Here is a 27,736-nt window from a genome sequence, read left to right on the forward strand (position 1 = left end):
AGATCAGAAGGCATAAGAAAAAGTATCTGCATTTGATTGTTTACATTTGATTATTAGCAATCCGGGGAGGGTGTTAGTTTAGGGTTGTAGCTGCCTGGAGGTGAACTTTTATTGCGGTTTTGAAGGAGGATAGAGATGCCCTTTCTTTTATACCTGTTGGGAGCGCATTCCACATTGATGTGGCATAGAAAGAGAATGAGTTAAGACCTTTGTTAGTTCGGAATCTGGGTTTAAAGTGGTTAGTGGAGCACCACCTGGTGTTGTGGTTATGGCGGTCATTTACGTTAAGGAAGTAGTTTGACATGTACTTCGGTATCAGGGAGGTGTAGCGGATTTTATAGACTAGGCTCAGTGCAAGTTGTTTAACAAACACAGAGAATAAATAAGAATAACAACAACAACAATCGCACTCAAAAGGAGTGAGAAAAATAACTGAAGATGCAAAACAGAAATCACACACAAAAGGTGTGGAGAGGAAACGGTTAACACTACACGACAGAGCCGGGGCAGAACCACTGGAACAAGGAGCGTGAGCGGAGCTAAAGCAGAGATGAACACGACTGGAGGGGTGAACCATGAGGAAATTACTGGTACCGAGTGAATGGACTGGAGAGCTTAAGTAGTCAGAAGGAATGGGTATCAGTTGTGTGCCAAAGTGGCTCCGCTCCGCAGACAATAAAAAAAGATCAAGCAGACAGGCGGCAGCAGAGCTGCCAGATCATGACAAATAGACCACTAACAAAAATGCAAAAATTATAAAATAGTAAACCTCTACAAATGCTTCCAAAGTTAACAAAAGAGACTAATGTGAGAATACATTTACAATAAATACATGGTCCAAAGAGCACAATAAACCAAAGTTAGAAAGAAAATTTAAACTCTAAAAGCGGTCAAATTTGAAAGTGAAAAAAATATACCGTAATGTATTTCTTAAAATGTAACGTTAAAAAAGTGCACAAAATATATCACAGAAAATGTCTAAAATGTTTGAAATGTTAACAGAAGTGAGGGGAAAAAATGATAGTGAATAACTAAAGTCTTAAAAACTTAGCACAAGTGTCTGTATAACATAGTAAACAAAAAACAGTAAATATAGCAAATATATGCACCTCTCTAGGGCTGTTGCTTCTTTCTTTAAGGAATACATCTGTTTTTTTGTTGTTGCTAAATTTGGTTAAGTAGACGGTAAATGTATAACTTGGGACACTTTCACATTCTATCACTGCTGCATGTTAAGCTTCTCATTCCATTCAAAGCCTCACTTGATGAGCATGCGCTGACTTTTAATCACTTCTAATCTGCTCCAGCAGCTGATCACCATAGCAAAACTGCACTGCTATTGTTTCACCACAGATAGACCGCAGAAAGGCAGTGGCGTTCTTGACGTGGCTTTCAGCTCTCAGACACGTCGCTGCCGGGAGGAATCTACATGTCACTTTTCAGCGGATCAGAACAATGTAAGAGAGTGCTTGACAGCTTTAGTCAATTGTGTGATGGCACTACTTATGACACACTGATTCTCCCTCTAATTGGCATTGTCGCTGTCTTGACATATTTTTTAAAATTAACTTCAAAAGATGGCAATAGCTGCATTTAAATCATCAGTGATCAGCATAGGATTTAAATTGTTACTGCTCAGCGGTGTGTGTGAAAGCCTTGCGCGTTACACTTGCCGTGCTACACTACACACGACCTCTGCTTATTTCCAACTGTAGCAGGTGGTCCTGTGCAACGTCAAATTGAGTACTGTATTTTTCCGACTAAGTCGTTCCGGAGTATAAGTCGCACCGGCCGAAAATGCATAATAAAGAAGGAAAAAAACATATAAGTTGCACTGGAGTATAAGTCCCATTTTTGGGGGAAATTTATTTGATAAAAGCCAACACCAAGAATAGACATTTGAAAGGCAATTTAAAATAAATAAAGAATAGTGAACAACAGGCTGAATAAGTGTACGTTATATGAGGCATAAATAACCAACTGGTATGTTAACGTAACATATTATGGTAAGAGTCATTCAAATAACTATAACATATAGAACATGCTATACGTTTACCAAACAATCTGTCACTCCTATTTGCTAAATCCCATGAAATCTTATACGTCTAGTATGGCGTCACATTAGTACCAAAAATCCAAGCGCGTAAAAACTGTTATCGCGCGCTGATTCTCCACTTCGTGCGCGCGCGCGACACACCCTTTTGCGGGCGCGTGGTGCCTTTGTGCGCACGCGCGGCGCCTTCTTGCGTGCGCGCTGTCTCGGTCTGTGCGCTGTCATGTTTCATTTTGGTACTTTGGGGGCGGGCATGCTTAGACCGCCCCTTCTTTCTGATTGGCTTTGAAAAAAAAACAACAAAAAAAAAACCCAACTTCAAGTAGGTTGTAAAAAAAGGCAGATGAAGTGAAATGCTTTTCTTTCCACTCTCTCATGCACACAGATACTCATGTTATGAGAAGTATATTGTTTCAAAAATATTAACATTAATTGTTGATATTTTAAACATCTTTCAGATTACATTGCTTGAATTCAAAAACCACTTTACTACACAAATATTAGGCTCAATGTGCAGGATTATTCTATTAGTATTAGTTATTTTTATGTTTTATCATATCTTAGCTTATTTTTATGTTTTATCATATCTTAGCCTATTTTTATATGGTCTTATTATATTTATATTTCAGTTTTTATTGTATTTTATAGTTTTTCATATTGTAGTTTATTTTTATGTTTGATTATATCTTATCTTATTTCCTATTATTTTTGGACTTTTACCTGATGTGTATTTAAATTATTTTTAATCCATTTATTTAATCATCTAGTGTTTCCTCAAAGAGCCCTCTGGATCTCCACGTCCAGAGGGTTCCTGTGATTGGCTATTGTCATTGTGTTGTTATTATTATTGTTGTTTTTGTTTGTTTATTTTTATGTACATGTTTGACTGTCTTCATTGGGTGTGGGTGTTATTTCTCATTTTGTTTTTAACTATGTAAAGCAGCTGCATTTTAAATATATGAAAAGTGTTTTATAAATAAAAATTTATTATTATTTGTTTTAGTAATAGTACCCTTACAATCACTCCAAAGCAGTTCAATAATGTAAATAAGTGTGTCCCTCAACTTACCTCTTTTTCAGCCGACATTTTTTTATCTACTTCTTCCTCCGTAAATCTTTATGCATATTGACAATGACCCGCCCTGCTATACTTCTGATTGGCTCATATGAAAAATGCTCAGAGCCAATCAGAAAGAAGGGCCGTCTAAGCATGCCCGCCCCCAAAGTACCAAAATGAAACATGACAGCGCACAAACCGAGACGGCGCGTGCGCAGAAAGGCACCGCACGCACGCAAAAAGGCGCCGCGCGCGAGCACAAAGGCACCACGCGCGCGCAAAAGGTTGTCGCGCGCGCGCACGAAGTGAAAAATCAGCGTGCGATAACAGTTTTTATGCGCTCTGATTTTTGGTACTAATGTGACGCCATAGTCTAGTCTCTTACGTGAATGAGCTAAATAATATTATTTGATATTTTACGCTAATGTGTTAATCATTTCACACATAAGTCGCTCCTGAGTATAAGTCGCACCCCCGGCCAAACTATGAAAAAAACTGCGACTTATAGTCCGAAAAATACGGTATGTAGAATAATTTTAAGCTTCTGGTACGATAATTTGTAATTTCTCACCCAGCAACACTGCTCTGCACCCTACACCAGACTTCCAGTGTTTGTTCATTTGTTAGCTTGCAGGCTACTTCCTAGTTTCTGACTGTAAAAGTCACGGCCATCTCCACGCACACAAACATCGTGACCGCACAAAAACAGCGTGCGCAGCCAACACCATAATCCTTGAATACGAAACAACTCGTGCCCGTTTAGACGCAGCTAAATGTTAAGTGGCTTTAAATGCAATAAAAAGCGATGGCTGGCTGTGTTGCCATTAACTACTCAACACTTCCTCTCAAAACAATACTGACATCAATGCACACACAAAAAGTGCAGCGTTTCTTAAAAAATATGTTTTCAATTAATCTCAGCAGGGTGGATCATTTAGATGTTACATTGAGTCATACCAAAGACTATAAAAATGGGACTCATTACCTCCCTGCTTGGCACTCAGCATCAAGGGTTGGAATTGGGGGTTAAATCACCAAAAATGATCCCCAGGCGTGGCCACCGCTGTTGCCCACTGCTCCCCTCACCTCCCAGGGGGTGAACAAGGGGATGGGTCAAATGCAGAGGACAGATTTGACCACACCGAGTGTGCGTGTGACAATCATTGCTACTTTAACTGTAAAGCATGAAGAGCTCAGTGTGATCTTGTTGTCTGCTAGCATTGCTCCTCAGTGTGTCTCAAATCACACACTTGAACAAAAAAGTCAAAATAATTTCCATCCAGCTGCTTAACATCATGAGCATGATGGTTACTTAAAGCAACAATGTGAAATACATTTGACCTGAAAATGTATTATCAGTCCATTGTCTCAATATTTTACATTTGCTACAACTATTACCCATCCATCTCCTTCCGCTTATCTGAAGTCAGGTTGCGGGGGCAGCAGCCTAAGCAGAGAAGCCCAGACTTCCCTCTCCCCAACTACGTCGTCCAGCTCCTCCCGAGGTGTTCCCAGGCCAGCCGGGAGACATCATCTCCCCAACGTGTCCTGGGTCTTCCCTGTGGTCTCCTACTGGTCGAACGTGCCCTAAACACCTCCCCATGAAGGCATTCAGCCTTATCTGGCTCCTCTCGCGGCTTTACTTTGAGCTCCTGGCTTCTCACCCTATCTCTAAGCGAGAGCCCCACCATCCGACCGAGGAAACTCATTTTGGCCGCTTTTACCCGTGATCCTGTCCTTTCGGTTATAACCCAAAGCTCATGACAATAGGTGAGGATGGGAACGTAGATCAACCAGTAAATTGAGAGCTTTGCCTTTAGGCTCAACTCTTTCTTCACCACGACTGACCGATACAGGGTCCCCATCACTGCAGACGCCGCACCAATCCGCCTGTCAATCTCACCATCCACTCTTCCCGCACTCGTGAATAAGACCCCGAGGTACTCCTCCCCAACCCGGAGATGGCACTCCAACCCTTTCCGGGCGAGAACCATGAACTCGGACTTGGAAGTAGTGATTTTCATCCCAGTCGCTTCACACTCAGCTGCAAACCGATCTAGTGAGAGCTGAAGATCCCGGCCAGATGAAGCCATCAGGACCACATCATCCGCAACAAGCGGAGACCTAATCCTGCAGCCACCAAACCGGATCCCCTCAACGCCATGACTGCGCCTAGAAATTCTGTCCATAAAAGTTGTAAACAGAATCAGTGACAACTACCGTATCAGAAAATGTTGATTTCAAGACCATAGATGAGTAATGTTTCAACATTTAGCTTGTCTAGTCTCCATTTATGTCAGAGTCCTCATGAATACACACTTGCAGCACATGCTTAAATCCTATCGCTACGAGCAATGTTAACAAAAGTAGAACAATACTTGTCCACATATACATGTAATGTGAACAACTGTGGACATAAATTGCAGAACAAATATTCAAAAATGCTTGCAATATGAACTAGTCTATAATACATTTTACATACCATATACCCTGTACACACAATATGTATACACACATATACGTATATATGATACACAGAATTTATACACACTAAGTACGTATGATAGAAAAAAATGACATATATGTATAAAAAGGCTCACAATATTGACAAACCTGCAACAAAAATGATGGAAAATGTCTAAAAAAAAAAGAAGCTTGCAACATTAACAAGTGTCACAAAAATGATATAAATTGTCTAAAAAGGCTCACATTAACAAATGTGTAACACAAGTTATAGAAAATGTCTTAAAATGCTTGCGATTTTAACAAAAATCATACATAGAAAATGTCTAAAAAGGCTCAAGGTTAACAAAAGTGTCACAAAAATATTGAAAATATCTAAAAATGCTTATGTTAACACAAATGGAAATGTTTAATACTTGCAATGTTGACAAGCAAAGCAAGAATGATACAAAGTATATAGAAACATTTGCGGTGTAAGCAAACATTTAAATAAATGATTAAAAAAAAGGTCTAAAAGGCAATATTATCAAAACTAACATTTTTAGAAAATGTCTAAAATGGCTCGCAACTTTTACAAAAGTGTAACAAAAAATATAGAAAATGTCTAAAAAGTCTCAACATTGAACGTGTAACAAAAATGTAGAAAATGTCAAAAAAATGCTTGTATTGTAAACCAAAAATTACATTTTTAATGCTTGCAATGTATAAAGCAAAGCAAAAATGATAGAAAGTATATAGAAACACTTGCGGTATAAGCATAAATTAAAAAAAAGTGTCTAAAAAGGCTGGCGATATTAACAAATGTAACAATTTAAAAAAAAATTCTAAAATGGCTCGCAACGTTTAGAAAAGTAACAAATATAAAAAATTTCTAAAAAATAATTGTATCTTTAACAAAATTGATGGATGTACATTTTTAATGCTTGCAATGTTAACAAATTAAACAAATGATACACTTGCAGTGTGAACACAAATAAAAATAAATAATAGAAAGTAAAACAGTTCATGCCAACAAAAATAAAAAGATATATATAACATGTCTAAAACACTTGCCATGATTCAAGTAAAAAAATAAATCATGTTGAAAAAATGAATACCAAAAAGTTGAAACAATTGATAGAAAATGCCAAAAAAATAAACATTTTTAAACAAAAACCCCAGAAACTTACCTGGTCCTCAAAGGACAAAGCCTGCCTCAAAGTATATAGAAACATTTGCGGTGTAAGCATACATTTAAATAAATGATAAAAAAAAGGTCTAAAAGGCAATATTATCAAAACTAACATTTTTAGAAAATGTCTAAAATGGCTCGCAACTTTTACAAAAGTGTAACAAAAAATATAGAAAATGTCTAAAAAGTCTCAACATTGAACGTGTAACAAAAATATAGAAAATGTCAAAAAAATGCTTGTATTGTAAACCAAATATTACATTTTTAATGCTTGCAATGTATAAAGCAAAGCAAAAATGATAGAAAGTATATAGAAACACTTGCGGTATAAGCATAAATAAAAATAAATGATAAAAAAAAAAGTGTCTAAAAAGGCTGGCGATATTAACAAATGTAACAATTTCAAAAAAAATTCTAAAATGGCTCGCAACGTTTACAAAAGTAACAAATATAAAAAAATTCTAAAAAATAATTGTATCATTAACAAAATTGATGGATGTACATTTTTAATGCTTGCAATGTTAACAAATTAAACAAATGATACACTTGCAGTGTGAACACAAATAAAAATAAATAATAGAAAATAAAACAGTTCATGCTAACAAAAATAAAAAGATATATATAACATGTCTAAAACACTTGCCATGATTCAAGTAAAAAAATAAATCATGTTGAAAAAATAAATACCAAAAAGTTAAAACAATTGATAGAAAATGCCAAAAAAATAAACATTTTTAAACAAAAACCCCAGAAACTTACCTGGTCCTCAAAGGACAAAGCCTGCCCAACGTCCCGGGGGAAGCCGTCGATAACGATGCCGTTAGCGTCGGGGATCTTCATGATCTTCTGCTTGATTTCGGTGATTGTTGTCTCCTGCAAAATAAAAGATGGTATAATGATGACGATGCTCCACTCCACAGGGTGAACAAAACCAAAGCTTTGTATTGTAGCTACAGTTAGCATGCTAGCTAGCAACACAAATTAACTTTGCGCTTGCCTTTAAATTGAACGGTGGTTAAGTTATTTTTACACTTGTATTAAACAGTTCGTTTTATGGTGGTTACAGTTCGAACAGATTTATATTTACAATATTTCTTATAGGGAGAAATTGTGAGTCTGGTTCAGATTTGTAAACAGTTTGTGTTTAACTTAAAATAATTTGTAACATTGAGCATCATGTTTGTCTTTGCTGTTTGGCTAGCATAAATCACATGCTTCTAAAGTGTTATATAGCGAGGCGTGCAGCTCCTCTTGAGTGACCAACTATGGTTTCTTGTTGAACTGAACACATTGAAATATTAATAACGATGAGCCTCGGCTGTGGAGCCAATATGAATAACATAAAGGATGAGTGCACGTAGCAAGATGCTTTATTTATTTACCACACTGTTTCCTAGTGCCTGAATGCAGCAAGATGATGGCGCTGAGCTGACTGGAGGCCAGGGAGTGCCAGCATGTCTTAGCATCACTTACTTCCTCATGACTGGAGGAGGTCAACATGTTGGGATGTGGAATAGCAAGCATGAGGCTAATGCACAGACACAGTACATGAGTATTGCTCAGCTCTAAAAATAACACCGGGACAGATGCCACATTCCCTCAAAATGTGAGCCACCACCGCCACTCGGCACACTGCGGCGCACACAGGTTGAATCTAATAAAGATTCCATCCGGCAGAGTAATAAATGAGCAAAGAAAAGCCCTCCAGCTTCTAGTCAGAGCTGCCCAAGTCTTAAACAGACACAACCCACCTGTGACTCCAAAACCAGCATGGATGAGCAAACATTTTTTTTAAAGTAAATAAATAAAGTACAGTGAAAACATAATAGAAAATGTCTAAAAACACTAACAATGTTACCAAAAAGGAAAACAAACGATAAAAAATGCGTAAAAACACTTACCGTATTTTTGGGACTATAAGTCGCAGTTTTTTTTTCATAGTTTGGCCGGGGGTGCGACTTCTACACAGGAGCGACTTATATGTGAAATTATTAACACATTACCGAAAAATATCAAATAATATTATTTAGCTCATTCACGTAAGTGACTAGACCAGGGGTCGGCAACCCGCGGCTCCGGAGCCGCATGCGGCTCTTTGACCACTCTGATGCGGCTCAGCTGCATACTTGCCGACCCTCCCGGTTTTCCCAGTATACTTAACGACCCCCCCGATTTTCCCAGGAGACTGCCTCTCCTAGAAATCTCCCAGGGCAAATATTATCCTATTTTCACTCTGACTTAATCAAGGGCGTGCCCTAATGGCACTGCATTAATTGTCCTCTATAGCATTTACTAACAGCATGACAGCTCGGCCACATGTTATATGTTGCTTTTACTTGCACACGTAGGAGACAGCAAGGCATACTTGCTCAACAGCCACACAGCTTACACTGACGGTAGTCGTACAAAAACAACTTTAACACTGTTACGTTACAAATATGCGCCACACTGTGAACCCACACCAAAAAAGAATGACAAACATTTCTGGAGAACATCCGCACCGTAACACAACACAACAAATACCCAGAATCCCATGCAGCCCTAACTCTTCCGGTCTACATTATACACCCCCGCTACCACCAAACCCCCCCCCCTCTTCGTGCGTCGGTTGAGCGGAAGAGTTAGTGCTGCATGGGATTCTGGGTATTTGTTGTGTTGTGTTTATGTTGTGTTACAGTGCAGACGTTCTCCAGAAATGTGTTTGTCATTCTTTTTTGGTGTGGGTTCAAAGTGTGGCGCATATTTGTAACGTAACAGTGTTAAAGTTGTTTTTGTACGAATACCGTCAGTGTGAGCTGTGTGGCTGTTGAACAAGTATGCCTTGCTGGCACTTACGTGGGCAAGCAAAAGCTGCATTCTACATGTGACCAAGCAGGTACAGTGTTTGGGCAGACTGTAGAGGGCGCTAAAAGCAGTGCCAGCACGTCCTGAAATTCAGGAGTCTCCCGGAAAATTGAGAGGGTTGGCAAGAAAGACGCTATCAAGCGCCATTCAATTAAAAGTCGCGGGCCGCACTAACATCAAATTTCCATATTAAAGTGCGTGCCGGTGCGTGTGTCAGAGATCCCTGGTTAACATAGCGCAAAGCAGTTTAAGCTTTGTATGCGGTGTTTTTCATTTTAAATTTTCAAATTTTTTTTGTGGCTCCCATTGTTTTCTTTAATTTGTGAAACTTTCCAAAATGGCTCTTTGAGTGGTAAAGGTTGCCGACCCCTGGACTAGACCGTATACGATTTCATGGGATTTAGCGATTAGGAGGTAAACGTATAGCATGTTCTATATGTTATAGTTATTTGAATGACTCTTACCATAATATGTTACGTTAACATACCAGTTGGTTATTTATGCCTCATATAATGTACACTTATTCAGCCTGTTGTTCACTATTCTTTATTTATTTTAAATTGCCTTTCAAATGTCTATTCTTGCTGTTGGCTTTTATCAAATACATTTCCCAAAAAAATGCGACTTATACTCCAGTGCGATTTATATATGTTTTTTTTCCTTCTTTATTATGCATTTTCTGCCGGTGCGACTTATACTCCGAAAAATACGGTACTATGTTAACAAAAAGTGGGGGAAAATGAAAGGAAAGGTGTAAAAAGCATTGTACTGTTAACACAAGTGCCAAAAAATATATTAGAAAATGTCTAAAAACACTAGCAGTGGTAACACACCTGTAAAAATTAATGGGAAAAGACTAAAAACGCTTGTAATGTTACAGTAACATAAGTGAGAAAAATGGATAACAGAACATGTCTAAAAATGCTTGCAATATTAACAAAAAGGAAACCCAGTGGTAGAAAATGATTAAACACTTGCAATGTTAACAAAAGTGAGTAAAAAACAACATCGACAATGTCTAAAAATGCTTGCAACGTCAACCAAAAGGACACCCAATGGTAGAAAAGGGCTAACAACGCTTGCTGTGTTAAGGAAAGTGAGAAAAATACAGTAATAAAAAAAAAATTCTAAAAATGTTAGCAATGTTAAGTGAGAAAACAATATGATTTAAAAAAAATATGGCACTGCAGTGTTAAAATACAGAAAAAATAATAGAAAGCGACTAAAAACACTTGTAATGTTAACAAAAGTGAGAATAATAAATAACAGAAAATATCTAAAAATACTTGCAATGTTAAAGGTGAAACAATGATAGAAAATGTCTAAAAATGCTTGAAATGTTAACAGTGCAAAAACTTTATTACGTAATAAGACATGTCTGAATATGCTGCCTTGCAATGTAAAAGGAGAACTGCACTTTTTTGGAATTTTGCCCATCATTCACACGGTTTTCTTTATTAATGCATTCTAACTCGTAAATAAATGCAAGCAAAAGTCCGCTTTTAATGGAGCCTATGAGAGTCATTCTGTTCTGCCTATAAGAAAACATCCAAACACTTCCATCAAGGTTTTATATACACACTGCAAGCATATATGTAACATAGTAACAGGTACATTCATAATAACATGTAATATTTATATATTGTACTCAATTTAAGAATACGGAAACATATTCATTTCATAGACGCATCACAACGCACACATTTTTTCCTTTAACTAAAACACTGACTACAACTTATGCAGCCTTCATGAGAGCCAACAAACATAATAAAACATCACTTACTGAACAATGTCTGCTCTAACTAGGATGCCAACTGTTAGGATTTTCATATAGTATTGTTTAGATGAAGAAGGACTCATGGTCCTTGCGAAAGGTTAGAAAGGGTAGGTGTATTTCGCGTGTACCAATTTCTCAGTTTGTCCACAACATTTTACTACTTAGGTGAGAGGCATTATTTATTACCTAGAATAAACTTTCACAAGCTCAGAGGCCATGCTGGAGCTCACCAGCTGATGTCAATACAGCAGCAGGAGAAAGTTGCCTCTCTCTAATCAAAGCGCCGCTAAATGTAGGTCCTTAACGTTAGCGCTTATAATAACAATATAGCTAGTCCTTGGTTAATGACCAGTCCACGAAATGTAAACATAGTATTGTTGGCACTTTTTAGATGGTTACTTATTGGGTTTTGTCTTACAATTGGCTCCATTGTAAGCAGATTTTTATTTACAAGTTAAAATGCTTTAAAAAAACACGTGTCTTTGTCTCTCATAAGGATTGTGAATGATAAGCAAAATAAAGTGCGGTTCCCCTTTTAAAATAGGGATTTTTTGGGGGAAAATGACTAAAAACACCTGCAATGTTCACAAACGTGAGAAAATGGATAGAAAATGTCTAAAAACGTAAGGAGTAAAAGGAAAATCACTCAAAATGCCTGCAACCTCATTTTTAGTGAGTGACAGTGTATACAGTACGGAATTAAACATAACATTACACACACCTGCACAATGTAATTCAATTGAAGAGCTAACATTTTTATACGCCACAGTTTACTGACATACAGGCCCCAATGCCAACAAACTAACAGATAAGAGTGAAAATAAATCAGAATATTTTGACATTCTTTAGGTATTTATGCTGAATTTGTAGTTTTTTCATAATGCTAAGAACTAATTATGGTGAAAACGTGAAATAATTGATACTACTCTCATTAAAGGCCTACTGAAATGAATTTTTTTATTTAAACGGGAATAGCAGATCCATTCTATGTGTCATACTTGATCATTTCGCGATATTGCCGTATTTTTGCTGAAAGGATTTAGTAGAGAAAATCGACGATAAAGTTCGCAACTTTTGCTCGCTGATAAAAAAAAGCCTTGCCTGTAGCGGAAGTAGCGTGACGTCACAGGAGCTAGTATTCCTCACAATTCCCCGTTGTTTACAATGGAGCGAGAGAGATTCGGAGCGACAAAGCGACGATTACCCCATTAATTTGAGCGAGGATGAAAGATTCGTAGATGAGGAACGTTACAGTGAAGGACTAGAGAGGCAGTGATGGACGTATCTTTTTTCGCTCTGACCGTAACTTAGGTACAAGCTGGCTCATTGGATTCCACACTCTCCTTTTTCTATTGTAGATCACAGATTTGTATTTTAAACCACCTGGGATACTATATCCTCTTGAAAATGAGAGTCGAGAACGCGGAATGGACATTTAAAGTGACTTTTATCTCCACGACAATACATCGGTGACACACTTAGCTACTGAGCTAACGTGATAGCATCGTTCTCAAATGAAGATAGAAACAAAAGAAATAAACCCCTGACTGGAAGGATAGACAGAAGACCAACAATACTATTAAACCATGTACATGTAACTACACGGTTAAAAATTCTCAGCCTGGTAAGGCTTAACAATGCTGTTGCTAAAGACGCTAAGGCTAATTTAGCAACTTAGCAACCGGACCTCACAGAACTATGATAAAAACATTAGCGCTCCACCTACGCCAGCCAGCACTCATCTTCCCATCAACAGCCGTGCTCACCTGCGTTCCAGCGATCGACGGCGCGACGAAGGACTTCATCCGTGGGTTTGGCGGCAAGCATCGGCTAGGCGTAGTAAGTAGTCCTTGTTGTGTTGCTGTAAGTATTGTACTTAGCCGCTAATACACTGATTGATCCCACCTACAATGTTCTTCTTTGCAGTCTCCATTGTTCATTAAACAAATTGCAAAAGATTCACCAACACAGATGTCCAGAATACTGTGGAATTTTGTCGAAGAAAACAAGAGGTTTTTGTATCGGGTCGATGGGGTCCAACCACTTCCGTGGATTTTGTGACGTCACGCGCATAAATCATATCCAAAGGAGTTTTTCAACCGGAAGTGTGGCGGGAATTTTAAAATGTCACTTTATAAGTTAACCCGGCCGTATTGGCATGTGTTGCAATGTTAAGATTTCATCATTGATATATAAACTATCAGACTGCGTGGTCGCTAGTAGTGGCTTTCAGTAGGCCTTTAAGGGGACAGAAAGTGAGTTTAGACGGAATTGTCTATGCATTTCTCTCTCAGTACGGGTGAAACAAACCAAAACCATAATTTATCTGTACTGCAGTCATTTCATGAGTGTTTTGTCATTAATCATGACCAACGTAAGCACTGCTATATTGTACAGTATTTAATGTCCACGGTCAAAACAACTGCAAATACATTCGCAGGCTGGGCAATATTTGGAACATTTGCCATTGCACCTGAGGAGGTTTTTCCAAGAGCAAGATATTCTCATCTGCTTTCCTAAATCATCTCAGCGGGAATTATGATGCCCACTGGCCCCGAGTGACTTTATCATGTCTAATAAGCTGCAAACCCTGACCTACTTTGCTGTTTGTTTGACTGTTTTCCCGGACCGCCATCTGGTGAGCGACCAAGGAAGGAAGGGAGAGAGAGAGAGACCGACACGAAGGGCCCACCGTGAGCTAGGCAGTTATGGACGACAATTTGTGAGACCTCAGAACTGACAGTCACGACGCATGCGGGCGTGCAGGGGAGCGCTTCGTGTTTCAGCAACACACTTTTGCTGCATCACCAGTTCATCTGTGTGGACAGCACCCACCTCCCCCAAAGATGATGACTAGATAGAGCCCACATAGCTTTTTATATTGCAGTGTTGGAGCCAAATTAAACATGAAAAAGCTTTAAAGCACATTTCAGGTCAGTTCCGTGACATTATATGAGTCTGCCATTGGATTTATGGCTTTAGCGAGGCTTTAATGACCATATTTGTTATTTCCCAGTTTCCTCATTGGGAGGCAATTACTATATAAAAACAACACTAAGAGGCTACAGTATAATGAAGATTTTTGAGGATAAACTCCTAATTACAAAGCAAGCAAAGATGAGGTATTTTGTGCTGTTTAAAAACACAATATAGAGTATACAGTAAAAAAAAAATTCAAAAATTGCTATATACACTACCGTTCGAAAGTTTGGGGTCACCCAAACAATTTTGTGGAATAGCCTTCATTTCTAAGAACAAGAATAGACTGTCGCGTTTCAGATGAAAGTTCTCTTTTACTGGCCATTTTGAGCGTTTAATTGACCCCACAAATGTGATGCTCCAGAAACTCAATCTGCTCAAAGGAAGGTCAGTTTTGTAGCTTCTGTAACAAGCTAAACTGTTTTCAGATGTGTGAACATGATTGCACAAGGGTTTTCTAATCATCAATTAGCCTTCTGAGCCAATGAGCAAACACATTGTACCATTAGAACACTGGAGTGATAGTTGCTGGAAATGGGCCTCTATACACCTATGTAGATATTGCACCAAAAAGCAGACATTTGCAGCTTGAATAGTCATTTACCACATTAGCAATGTATAGAGTGTACTTCTTAAAAGTTAAGACTAGTTTAAAGTTATCTTCATTGAAAAAATAAGGACATTTTAATGTGACCCCAAACTTTTGAACGGTAGTGTATATACTGTATGTGTATGTATGTATAAACACTGACCGTGTTAAAAGTGTTAAAGTAAAAGATATAAAATGTCTAAAAACAATTACAATGCACACAGAGTGCTGTAGCTGGGAAAACAAATTAAAGAAAGTGTCTACAAACACTTGAAGCGTTATTAAAGGTGAGGATGAAAATGATCGAAAATGTCTAAAAAGGATTGCAATGTTAGCATCTGTAAAATGAAATTATATAAAATGTCTAAAAAAAAAAAAGCTTACATTGCTACTAAAGATTGGAAAAGTGAAAATAAATGTGCAAAGAACGAACATACATTGAAACACTGTCAAAAAATTTGTTTGCAAAAATGTCCCAAAAAAACCCCAACTTGCAAGGTTAGCAAAAGTGATAGAATATATAATAAAATGCCTGAAAGTGTGTGCAATTGTAACATTAGTGAGGAAAAAATATGATAGTAAATATATCTGAAAACAAATCTGAGAAAATGTCTGAAAACACTAAAAACAGTAAGTGTGAAGGGGAAAATAAACAGAAATGCAGAGAGTCTTAACAAATGTGTGAAAATAATGAATAAAAGTGTCGAAAAAAGCTTGCAATGTTATCAAAAAATATACAAAAGTGCATGCAATGTTTAGAAAAGTGGAAAAAATAGACAATGTCTAAAACAGTGTTAGTAACTGTAAAGATAAATAATAAAGAAAATAACTAAAATGCATAGAAACACTTGAAGTCTTAACAAATGTGAGAAAAAGAGTAGGCAACATTTACAAAAGTGTAAAATCTACAGAGGTGAGTAAACACTATCACAGGAGCCATCTGCACCAGCAGGTCATCAGACCATGGCCACCATGACGCTGACACAAAGCGCCCCCACAGCACGGCCGGTAACCCCTGAGGCAGATGGCTCCCTCTGAGGAACGTTGGGAAGGAAAAATGATCAAAGTTGTAAAATAGTAAGAACCATGAAGGATAAAATACATGTAAGACATATGAAGATAAAAAAAAAGACAATAATAAAAAAATTAAAAAAACAAAAATGAAATGAATATACAGTAAATATATAATAAATAAATAGAACTGAATAAAATATTGCATAACTAATAAGATAAAAAGTAAAATACGAATGACTTCAATAAAATAATATTACGTAAAAGTCAAATCAAAAAGGTGGGTCTTGAGCCTGCTCTTAAAAACATGAACGTTCTCCGCAGCCCTGAGGTCTTCCAACAAGCTGTTGCATAGAGGGGGGCTATAATGGTGGAAAGATCCCATCCTGTGACTTTGTGTCCTCACTTTTGAAATAATTAGGATATGATTGCAGCAGGATCTAAGGCAGGGGTCACCAACCTTTTTGAAAGCAAGAGCTACTTCTTGGGTAGTGATTAATGCGAAGGGCTACCAGTTTGATACACACTTCAATACATTGCCAGAAATAGCCAATTTGCTCAATTGACCTTTAACTCTATGTTATTATTAATAATTAATGATATTTACACTTAATTGAACGGTTTAAAAGAGGAGAAAACACGAAAAAAATTACAATTAAACTTTGAAACAGTTTATCTTTAATTTCGACTCTTTAAAATTCAAAATTCAACCGAAAAAAAGAAGAGAAAAACTTAAAAAAAGAATTTATGGAACATCATTAGTAATTTTTCCTGATTAAGATTAATTTTAGAATTTTGATGACATGTTTTAAATAGGTTAAAATCCAATCTACACTTTGTTAGAATATATAACAAATTGGACCAAGCTATATTTCTAACAAAGACAAATCATTATTTCTTCTAGATTTTCCAGAACAAAAATTTTAAAAGAAATTCAAAAGACTTTGAAATAAGATTTAAATTTGATTCTACAGATTTTCTAGATTTGCCAGAATATTTTTTTTAAATTTTAATCATAATAAGTTTGAAGAAATATTTCACAAATATTCTTCGTCGAAAAAACAGAAGCTAAAATGAAGAGTTAAATTAAAATGTATTTATTATTCTTTACAATAAAAAAAATAAATTTACTTGAACATTGATTTAAATTGTCAGGAAAGAAGAGGAAGGAATTTAAAAGGTAAAAAGGTATATGTGTTTAAAAATCCTAAAATAATTTTTAAGGTTGTATTTTTTCTCTAAAATTGTCTTTCTGAAAGTTATAAGAAGCAAAGTAAAACAAATAATGAATTTATTTAAACAAGTGAAGACCAAGTCTTTAAAATATTTTCTTGGATTTTCAAATTCTATTTGAGTTTTGTCTCTCTTAGAATTAAAAATGTCGGGCAAAGCCAGACCAGCTTGCTAGTAAATAAATAAAATTTAAAAAATAGAGGCAGCTCACTGGTAAGTGCTGTTATTTGAGCTATTTTTAGAACAGGCCGGCGGGCTACTCATCTGGTCCTTACGGGCTACCTGGTGCCCGCGGGCACCGCGTTGGTGACCCCTGATCTAAGGGCTCGTATGGGTAAAAGCAATTCTTAAAGATAAGAAGGCCCAATACCATAAAAACATTTATTAACCATAAGAAGAATCTTAAAAGTAATCTGCTGTATTGACATCATTATTTTTGGGTGTAATATTAGATCAAATGAACTGGAAACCTCATGTAGAAAATATACAACCCAAAGTAGCAAGAAACACGTCAGTAATGAATAACGTAAAAGACGTTCTGGACCAAAAATCACTTCAGATTCTGCTCGCTAGTGTTACCATATCTGATTTATTGTGCAGAAATTTGGGAAAACAACTACAAATGCGCACTTTATTCACTAATGCTGTTACAAAAAAGATCAATTAGAATAATACAGAATGTTGGATATAGACAACATACAAACCCTTTTATTTATTAAATTAAAAATAACTAAATTTAATGGCCGAGTGAATTTGCAAACAGCTAAAATGATGTACAAAGTAAACTATAACCTGCTACCCAAGAATGTACAACAATTCTTCTCAACAAAAAAAGAGAAATATAACCTTTAGAGGAAAATCTAACTTAAAACATTTGTATAAACAAACAACACTTAAAACCTTTAGCACATTTGTATGTGGAATTAAATTATGGAATGGATTAACCAAAGAATATGATTCAGTTTAAGAGACTGTTCAAACTACAAGGGTTCACAAAGTACAAAGAAAAACAATTATCATAAATATCTTGAATTATCATAAATATCCTGAACATTTAAAAAAATTACATTGTAATTGTATTGTATGCAATGTATTGTATGTATACTGAACTGAACTGAGCTGGTGAGCTGCTTTCTTGCCTCAGAACTTGTGAAAATGTATTCTAGATTATAATTTGTGTCTCTCACCTGGATAATAAAAGGATGTGGACATAAACTGAGAAGCTGGTACATTTTGACAGCCAATTTAGAACAGTCATTCTTCATCTAAAGGGCACAATATCAACAGTCTGCATCCTAATAAATGCTGACATTGTACAGTAAATTATATTTTATTATATTTTTGGCTGCTCGCAAGAAGTCTGCAGTGAGTAATATGGATGTAAAAAAATAAATAAATAAATGCATTGCCGTATGCTTAAAATGATCAAAATACGTAAATATTAAATGTATTATAAATGTGCCTGTTACTACATTACATATATACTTACATCATGTATAAAAACATTAAAAAGTTAGGATTTTTTTTTAAGCTCTTTATAGGCAAATTAGAGCGACTCCCATTGGCTACATTGTAAAGGCACTTTTGCTCACTATATTTGGAATGCATTAAAAAAAGAAAAACATGTGTGCTTGTCTTACATACGGGTTGAATCAATGATGGGCAAAATTCCCCACAAAAAGTGGAGTTGCCCTTTAAAGAGGAATGGCACATGAATAGAAAGTGTCTTAAAATGCTTGCAACATGAACAAATATTGTTAAACAATGGAAAACTTCAATAAAATACTTAAAATGCAAACAAAGAGTGTGAAGATGAAAATAAATGAATAGCTGAAGTGCTAACAAAAATAATTTTCAAATGATTGAAAATGTGGAAAAAATCTTGCGACGTTAACAAAAGTGACAAAAAAATATACATCTGACTGAAATGTTGAAAAAAATTAGTCTGAAGACACTTAGAATGCCATCAAAGGGTGTTTAGGTGAAATACATTAAACACAATGTCTACAGATACTTTGTGTTAACAAAAATAATGTCTAAAAGAGCTTTCAATGTTAACAAAAGTGATAACAATATAGAAAATAGTTTAAAAATGCTTGCACTATTTAAAGTAAAAAAAAATGTCTGAAAAGAGGTGAAATGTTGAGTCCTGTGATGGCTTCTACAAACTAGTATACACATTGTAAATATTTCAACAGAAGATAGCTACAGAAGTTATTAATATATATATATATATATATATACATACATACATACATACATATATACCTATCTATCTATCTATCTATATATATATATATATATATACATACCTATATATATACACATATATACCTATCTATCTATCTATACATATTAAGTCTTTCATATATATATATATATATATATATACATATATATACACATATATACATATATATACACATATATACCTATCTATCTATCTATACATATATACATATATACCTATCTATATATATACACATATATACCTATCTATCTATACATATTAAGTCTTTCATATATATATATATATATATATATATATATATATATATATACATACATACATACATACATACATACATACATACATACATACATACATACATACATATATATATATATATATATATATATATATATATATATATATATACATACATACATACATATATATATATATATACATACATACATACATACATACATACATACATACATACATACATACATACATACATACATACATACATACATACATACATACATATTTATTGTATTGTTACATTAATAGCTGTTGTATTATTATAGGATGGCTTGTTAATCATTTCATAGGATTTTCAGAGGGAGGAAAAACCAAGACATTTAATATAAATTGTAAAATGAATAAATACATAAAAAGAAAAAGAAAAAAATGGTTAAAAGCCATCGTCCCGGGGAGCATTTAATTTCGTCCCGTGCATTTTTTTTACCGTCCCCGGGATGACGGGACTACGTTAATCTCAAGAGATTTTATTGTTTTCATTATTTGTTTCAGCATTGCACTTTGAAGATGGTCCCTCAGCTCTTTGACAGCTTTGGCTCTTTTTCAGATCAGCAGACAGACCCTAAGTCTTTCTTATTTACAGTATATATAAATGTTTCTCATTTCTATTCAGACTTCCATATATATTTAATTTCCTTAACGGCTTGCCATAATATATATAAATATATTATATATATCCAAATGATCCAGATATTACTTTAATTCAAGTAATTAAATAATATTTCCAGGGCTTGAATTTACAACCATTTTAGTGCCCAAAATGTAATCTGTGCAACTTCAAAATATTTGGGATTGTTTGGAACAAACAATTATTGTATTGTGAGCTAAAGTGGTGGCATTAGCCTCTATGTTGTGAATGAATAACATAGAGGCTAATGCCATGACTTTCATTGTGTTTCAGTGTATCTTGAAGGATCATGCAAGTCATTGTTTCTTGTTGATGCTGTAAACAAAATGTCACTGTGCAAACCCATGTTTGTTGTTGTACTGAACACACATTGAAAATAAACCGACGGAAATAATAATAATAACAATGAATAATTTCTAAGTCTTTGTTAGCCGTTTGTGAAGTTTTGTGCTCATGCGCTACGTTCGCTTGCATCCTGTGCATCTCCCGGGGGCTAAGCCCCCCCTGTCATTAAAAGCTAGTGACGCCCCTGCAGATGACACCTTGTTGGGACTTCTATAGACTGCAAACTAATTAAGCGCCTCTGTTGGTCGCAACCGAGTAGTGCACTGTTTTGCCTCAACTACTTCATGAATAAATAATGGCATATTTACATAGCGCTTTTTTGCAATAGTCTCAAAAGAGATTAATCTCAAATCAATTCCATGCAATCGGAAGTTCTTAACGATGACTTAATTTATTTTATGCATAACCCAACCTTAAACTATACTACACAACACTAGTCACAGACAGATATACTACAATAACATGTAGTATATGTACTGTATGTGTATAAATAATTTAGCTACCACACACACAATTTACACAATAAGACTGTGAAGCAAAAAGCTTGTGGATGCATGAGATGTGCATGTAACAATATATCCAACTTTCAAGCAATGTCCTACATCGCTATTTTGGGAGGAAAAAATATAAATCTTTCAGTCACTCAACATGTAATCCACCCTTCACTCAGCAGCAGAGGAGCTAATAGCAAGTTAGCCTTAGAGATAGAGCTGTGCCAGAAGGGCTTTTATGCAACATCTCCTAAAATAGAAAGTAATAGAGTTTTTCAACAGTAAAGGTGGTGGGAAAATATACAACACCACAAATGCAGCGGAACATTACACAACACGGATGACGTGTGTAATATCTTTGTTGATGCTTACAGCAAAGTGTCCATCAAAACTAAGCATCAGCCTCTTTTGTCAGAGGCAGAATTAGAGATGATCAGATGGTGCAGGTGTTCCTAATGAATTGGCCCATTAGTTTATAAGCAGGTGATGGGCAAAGCGATACCAAAATACTAAAGCTCCAACATTAGCCTTGAGTGTCATTGTAGCGGCCACGTTTCCCGGTGGTCGCTGGAAGGATAAGAATGGGTTTTGTCTTTTGAATGACGCGCTTGACTCCTGAGTGAATTGGACGTGGATTTAACTGTTTCACAAAATACAATAAAAGAGTGATAAACAAAATGTAATATGTAGCAAAGCGGTAAACAAAAAGTATCTTCTCCTCCTGTCCTCTTTCCTGTATCCTATTTCCTGTTTCCTTCCCCACAGGTGTATGTGCTCTCCTTAAAGGCCTACTGAAATGACATTTTTTTATTCAAACGGGGATAGCAGATCCATTCTATGTGTCATACTTGATCATTTCGCCATATTGCCATATTTTTGCTGAAAGGATTTAGTATAGAACAACGACGATAAAGTTTGCAACTTTTGGTCGCTGATAAAAAAAAGCCTTGCCTATACCGAAAGTAGCATGACGTCTAGGGAGGTAGGATTCCTCACAATCCCCCGTTGTTTACAATGGAGCGAGAGAGATTCGGACCAAGAAAGCAACGATTACCCCATTAATTTGAGCGAGGATGAAAGATTCGTGGATGCGGAACGTTAGAGTGAAGGACTAGAGGCAGTGCAGGGTGTATCTTTTTTCGCTCTGACCGTAACTTAGGTACAAGCTGGCTCATTGGATTCCACACACTCTCCTTTTTCTATTGTGGATCACGGATTTTTATTTCAAACCACCTCGGATACTATATCCTCTTGAAAATGAGAGTCGAGAACGCGAAATGGACATTCACAGTGACTTTTATCTCCATGACAATACATCGTTGACGCACTTTAGCTACGGAGCTAACGTGATAGCATCGTTCTCAAATGCAGATAGAAACAAAATAAAAAAAAACCCTGACTGGAAGGATAGACAGAAGATCAACAATACTATTAAACCATGAACATGTAAATACACAGTTAATAATTTCCAGCTTGGCGAAGCTTAACAATTGAAGCTAACTAACTTAGCTACGTAGCTAACGTGATAGCATCAGTCTCAAATGCAGATAGAAACAAAATTTAAAAAAAACCCTGACTGGAAGGATAGACAGAAGATCAACAATACTATTAAACCCTGAACATGTAAATACACGGTTAATAATTTCCAGCTTGGCGAAGCTTAACAATTGAAGCTAACTACGGAGCGGCGGCGGGCGTTGTAGCTTTCGACGACACACCGGCCGCCATCAGAGTCGGCAAGAAACATATATTTCCCCAAAGTTACGTACGTGACATGCACATAGCGACACGCACGTTCCAAATGTTTGGAAGCCAAAGCTGTACTCACGGTAGTGCGTCTGCTATCCAGCTCAAACACAACACAACCTCCTGATCGTGTTGCTGTAGTCCGCTGCTAATACACCGATCGCACCTACAACTTTCTTCTTTGCAGTCTCCATTGTCCATTAAACAAATTGCAAAAGATTCACCAACACAGATGTCCAGAATACTGTGGAATTGTTCGATGAAAACCGAGCAGTTTGTATGGTGACACACAGGGTACGAATACTTCCGTTGCCGTCGTGACGTCACGCGCATACGTCATATCCAAAGGAGTTTTTCAACCGGAAGTTTAGCGGGAAATTTAAAATGTCACTTTATAAGTTAACCCGGCAGTATTGGCATGTGTTGCAATGTTAAGATTTCATCATTGATATATAAACTATCAGACTGCGTGGTCGCTAGTAGTGGCTTTCAGTAGGCCTTTAAATACCTTGTTAACACACACCCACCTACAACTCCGAAGTCTAAAGACACAACCACACACACACTGCTCCTCAAACCCCTAATTCTGTCTCCTACGCTCATATTACGATATCCACATGTGTACACAATTTGGAGATATGTGTGTTCTGGATCAGGGGGTTCTTAACCTTTTCCAGTAAAGTAATTATAATAATTATATTTAATAGGGATGTAGTCCCAGTAGAGAAGAACAAGTTGCCTCTATATTGAAACTATTATCATGTAATATCAATGTATGACACCGAAAGACTAACAGTGTTTGCGAGTAAATAGATTCGACCAAAATAGTATCAATCCCACAGAGAGTCCCAAGCCATTTTGAGAGATAATGAGCTAGCCAGTCACGCCACGTAGAGGTAGGGATCGCAGATCCCTTCCCCACCAACAACAATGCAAATCATGCAGACTTTGTGAGAGCCAACGATTACTCTGGGAAAAAATATGATCCAGAATCTTATATTGTTGATCCTGAATATAAGGAGGATGACCTACAAGTTTTAGAAGCCCTGCTAAACAGATCCAGCTTTAGTGAAAAACTAAGCATCATGTAGCAGTATTGCTAAGTGCTAAACAAGAAATGCAAACTGCAAACATAATAAAACGATCGCTTACTGTACAATGTCTGCTCTCACTGTTATGACGACTGATAGGATGTTCATATCTAAAGCAGTAAAGGGCCTACTGAGCTGTGTGTTATCAATCCGCCACTAAAAATAGTTTGTCTGCGTTAGCGCTTATAACATTGCTAATATTTGGTTAGTATTCAGGTCACGATATGTACAGTATACAGTGTTTCCCATAAACTGCCAAGATACCTGTGGCTGTGGGGGCGTGGCTACGGGCGTGGTCATCATGACATCATCAAGTAATTTGCATAATTTACTACAATGATATGATTTTCTCTAAAAAGGCTAAAAAAATGTATACTTAGTAATTAATAATAAAAGTTTTGTTTTAAACGTCCATCCATCCATTTTACAATATAATTACAACACTTTATGTACATATTTATATACAGATTTGAACAATAAGTTATTCACTGAAATATATTTATTAATTGTGGTTCTTACAAAAAATATATCTTATAAAAATATAAAAGCTAAAATGTCTCTTAAAGCTCTGCCCCTTTAATTAGTGCATACTAAATAATTTAACTTTAGCCTACTACTACAACCATATTATTTACCAGCAACATAAAGTGAAACAAAGGCAGAGGTGTCCTGCCACAGTCGGTAACAAATAAACAGAAAACAGTAGTGGTGGTAGATAGACACAGAGCTTCATCAAACATCTGATCCACTGAACAAAGAGCTCCAAAAATCTTGATACTACACTTCTCTTTTGTAAAGTAAATGTGAACAGCCGATATGGGCATCTACATCAACTATATGATTTGCCTGAGAAGCTGGACAGGACAAAAAAAATAATATTTTTTTTTTAAATGTATTTATTTATTTTTTGTGGCGGCCTTAATTATTTTGTGGCGGGCCGCCACAAATAAATTCATGTGTGGGAAACACTGGTATATAGAGTATTGTTGGCAGGTTTTATATGGTTATTTAGAGGGTTTTGTGGGCGGAACAGAAACCACCATTGATAGACTATTTATTTATTTATTTATTTACGACTTAGAATGCATAGACAGAAAAACATATGTGTTCATGTCTTATAGAGGGATTGTGAATGATAGACAGTGCATCTCTCTCTCATTTTTGCATATTTCCAGCATGACTGATCCGATATTATGGTCAGAGCGCAGAAGTGTTACTCGAGTGACGTCAATCTACGAAAATTACCCAAGACGTTCGGAGCGGAATATTCAAAATGGCTGTCTGAATTTGTGGCTATTTGGAATGTTTAGATGGTATTTTTACATACTTTGCCGATTGTAAATACAATTGGATATGGTTTTAATTAGAGATGTCGATATATGCGTTAAAATGTAATATCGGAAATGATCGGTATCGGGTTTTTTTATTATCGGTATCGTTTTTTATTTTTTTATTTATTTTTTTATTAAATCCACATAAAAAACACAAGATACACTTACAATTAGTGCACCAACCCAAAAAAACTCCCTCCCCCATTTACACTCATTCACACAAAAGGGTTGTTTCTTTCTGTTATTAATATTCTGCTTCCTACATTATATATCAATATATATCAATACAGTCTGCAAGGGATACAGTCCGTAAGCACACATGATTGTGCGTGCTGCTGCTCCACTAATAGTACTAACCTTTAACAGTTAATTTGACTAATTTTCATTCATTACTAGTTTCTATGTAACTGTTTTTATATTGTAGTACTTTCTTTTTTATTCAAGAATTTTTTTTAAATTTATTTATCTTATTTTACAAAATTTTTTAAAAAGTACCTTATCTTCACCATACATGGTTGTCCAAATTAGGCATAATAATGTGTTAATTCCACGACTGCATATATCGGTTGATATCGGTATCGGTAATTAAAGAGTTGGACAATATCGGAATATCGGATATCGGCAAAAAGCCATTATCGGACATCCCTAGTTTTAATGTATACAATGAAACACAATCAAGCATATAAAGTCAACTTGTTTTTCCACTCTTCTGGTACTTTAAAAGCCTTAAGTCAGGCTGATTACAAAAATAAATACTAATCAAATACATAGTAAAATGTATTGTAACTATAACACTAATAATAAATAAATACTAAATAAAGTGCAAATAAAAATACAGCTTCACCACTTTGGTCATCATTTTTGCACTTTAGAAATGTTTCCATTACTTTTTGCTATGTGAATCTTACATTTGTTTTCTATTCTTGGGGTGACCATTCAATCCAGGATAGATTTTTGATTAAACACGATTCTCGATTCAAACCAATTCTTGCAATATATTATTTGGTATAAAAATGATAAAACCGTTTCAAAATAGGTTCCAAAAGCTCCTCTTGGCTTCTGACAAATGACATGCAGTAGCCAGAGGAGCCTGTTCAGTGCTAGACTGCTTCATCCCAAGTGCAGGACTAATAGACAAAACAAGTCCTTTGTCTCACACGTCATTAGACTGTACAACTCCTCTCTGGGAGGGAGGGGGGGGGGGGTGGGGGGGGGGTACTAGGATGACAGGGGATGCAAAACAATAACTGTGCAATACTTTTTCATAACATGGTCACTACTGCCTAGTTTCTCTTGTTATATTCTTATTTTTACTGTTATATTTGTATTCTTATTGTTGCTTTTTATTTGTATTGTTATTGGAATATTTTTTATTTTATTTCCATTTATATCCCAATTATTTACGGTACTTTTTAAATTTGTTCTCAATTCTGTACACTGCTGCTGGAATGTTAATTTTCCTATCTATCTATCTATCTATCTATGCACAGAAAGTAAGCCCAAATATGGCCTAACAAAAATGCAGTTTTAAAAATATTTAAAACATTTTTTTTTTTTTTTTAAGTTTTGAAAATTATGAATTGATTTAGAATCGAATTAAATAAGAATCACAATTCAGAAGCAAACCATTTTTATTTTTTTTATTTGCTCCAGACCTTTTCTGACTATTTGAGCTCGTCATGCGTCCCACAGTCAACTGACTAAACACATTACTGCCACAAGTGGTGGAAAAGTGCATTACAACTGGTGTATAAACTGATATTTTTTGCTGCCCTCGAGAGGGCACTCGCAGACCTTTGTGTTAAGAAACACTGTTTTTGAAGTGGGGGTGGTGGTTCCTCTCTTTAAGAAGGGGAACCGGAGGGTGTGTTCTAACTATCGTGGGATCACACTCCTCAGCCTTCCCGGTAAGGTCTATTCGGGTGTGCTGGAGAGGAGGCTACGCCGGATAGTCGAACCTCGGATTCAGGAGGAACAGTGTGGTTTTCGTCCTGGTCGTGGAACCGTGGACCAGCTCTATACTCTGGGCAGGGTCCTTGAGGGTGCATGGGAGTTTGCCCAACCAGTCTACATGTGTTTTGTGGACTTGGAGAAGGCATTCGACCGTGTCCCTCGGGAAGTCCTGTGGGGAGTGCTCAGAGAGTATGGGGTATCGGACTGTCTGATTGTGGCGGTCCGCTCCCTGTATGATCAGTGCCAGAGTTTGGTCCGCGTTGCCGGCAGTAAGTCGGACACGTTTCCAGTGAGGGTTGGACTCCGCCAAGGCTGCCCTTTGTCACCCATTCTGTTCTGAACTTTTATGGACAGAATTTCTAGGCGCAGTCAAGGCGTTGAGGGGATCTGGTTTGGTGGCTGCAGGATTAGGTCTCTGCTTTTTGC

The 27,736-nt window shown here is 36.3% G+C and overlaps 1 protein-coding gene across 2 annotated transcripts in view; it reads right to left on the reverse strand.

Moving 5' to 3' along the window:
- The window catches only part of ak5 (adenylate kinase 5), a 129,424-nt gene that overhangs the window by 72,656 nt on the left and 29,032 nt on the right, over positions 1-27,736 (reverse strand). For both annotated transcript variants that reach the window (XM_062023291.1, XM_062023290.1), the window contains one exon: positions 7,504-7,617. In XM_062023291.1, the coding sequence (XP_061879275.1) occupies positions 7,504-7,617 (114 nt within the window). The remainder of the gene's footprint in view (positions 1-7,503; positions 7,618-27,736) is intronic.

This window comes from Entelurus aequoreus, linkage group LG16, assembly GCF_033978785.1.
Source record: "Entelurus aequoreus isolate RoL-2023_Sb linkage group LG16, RoL_Eaeq_v1.1, whole genome shotgun sequence".
Classification (NCBI taxonomy): Eukaryota; Metazoa; Chordata; class Actinopteri; order Syngnathiformes; family Syngnathidae; genus Entelurus; species Entelurus aequoreus.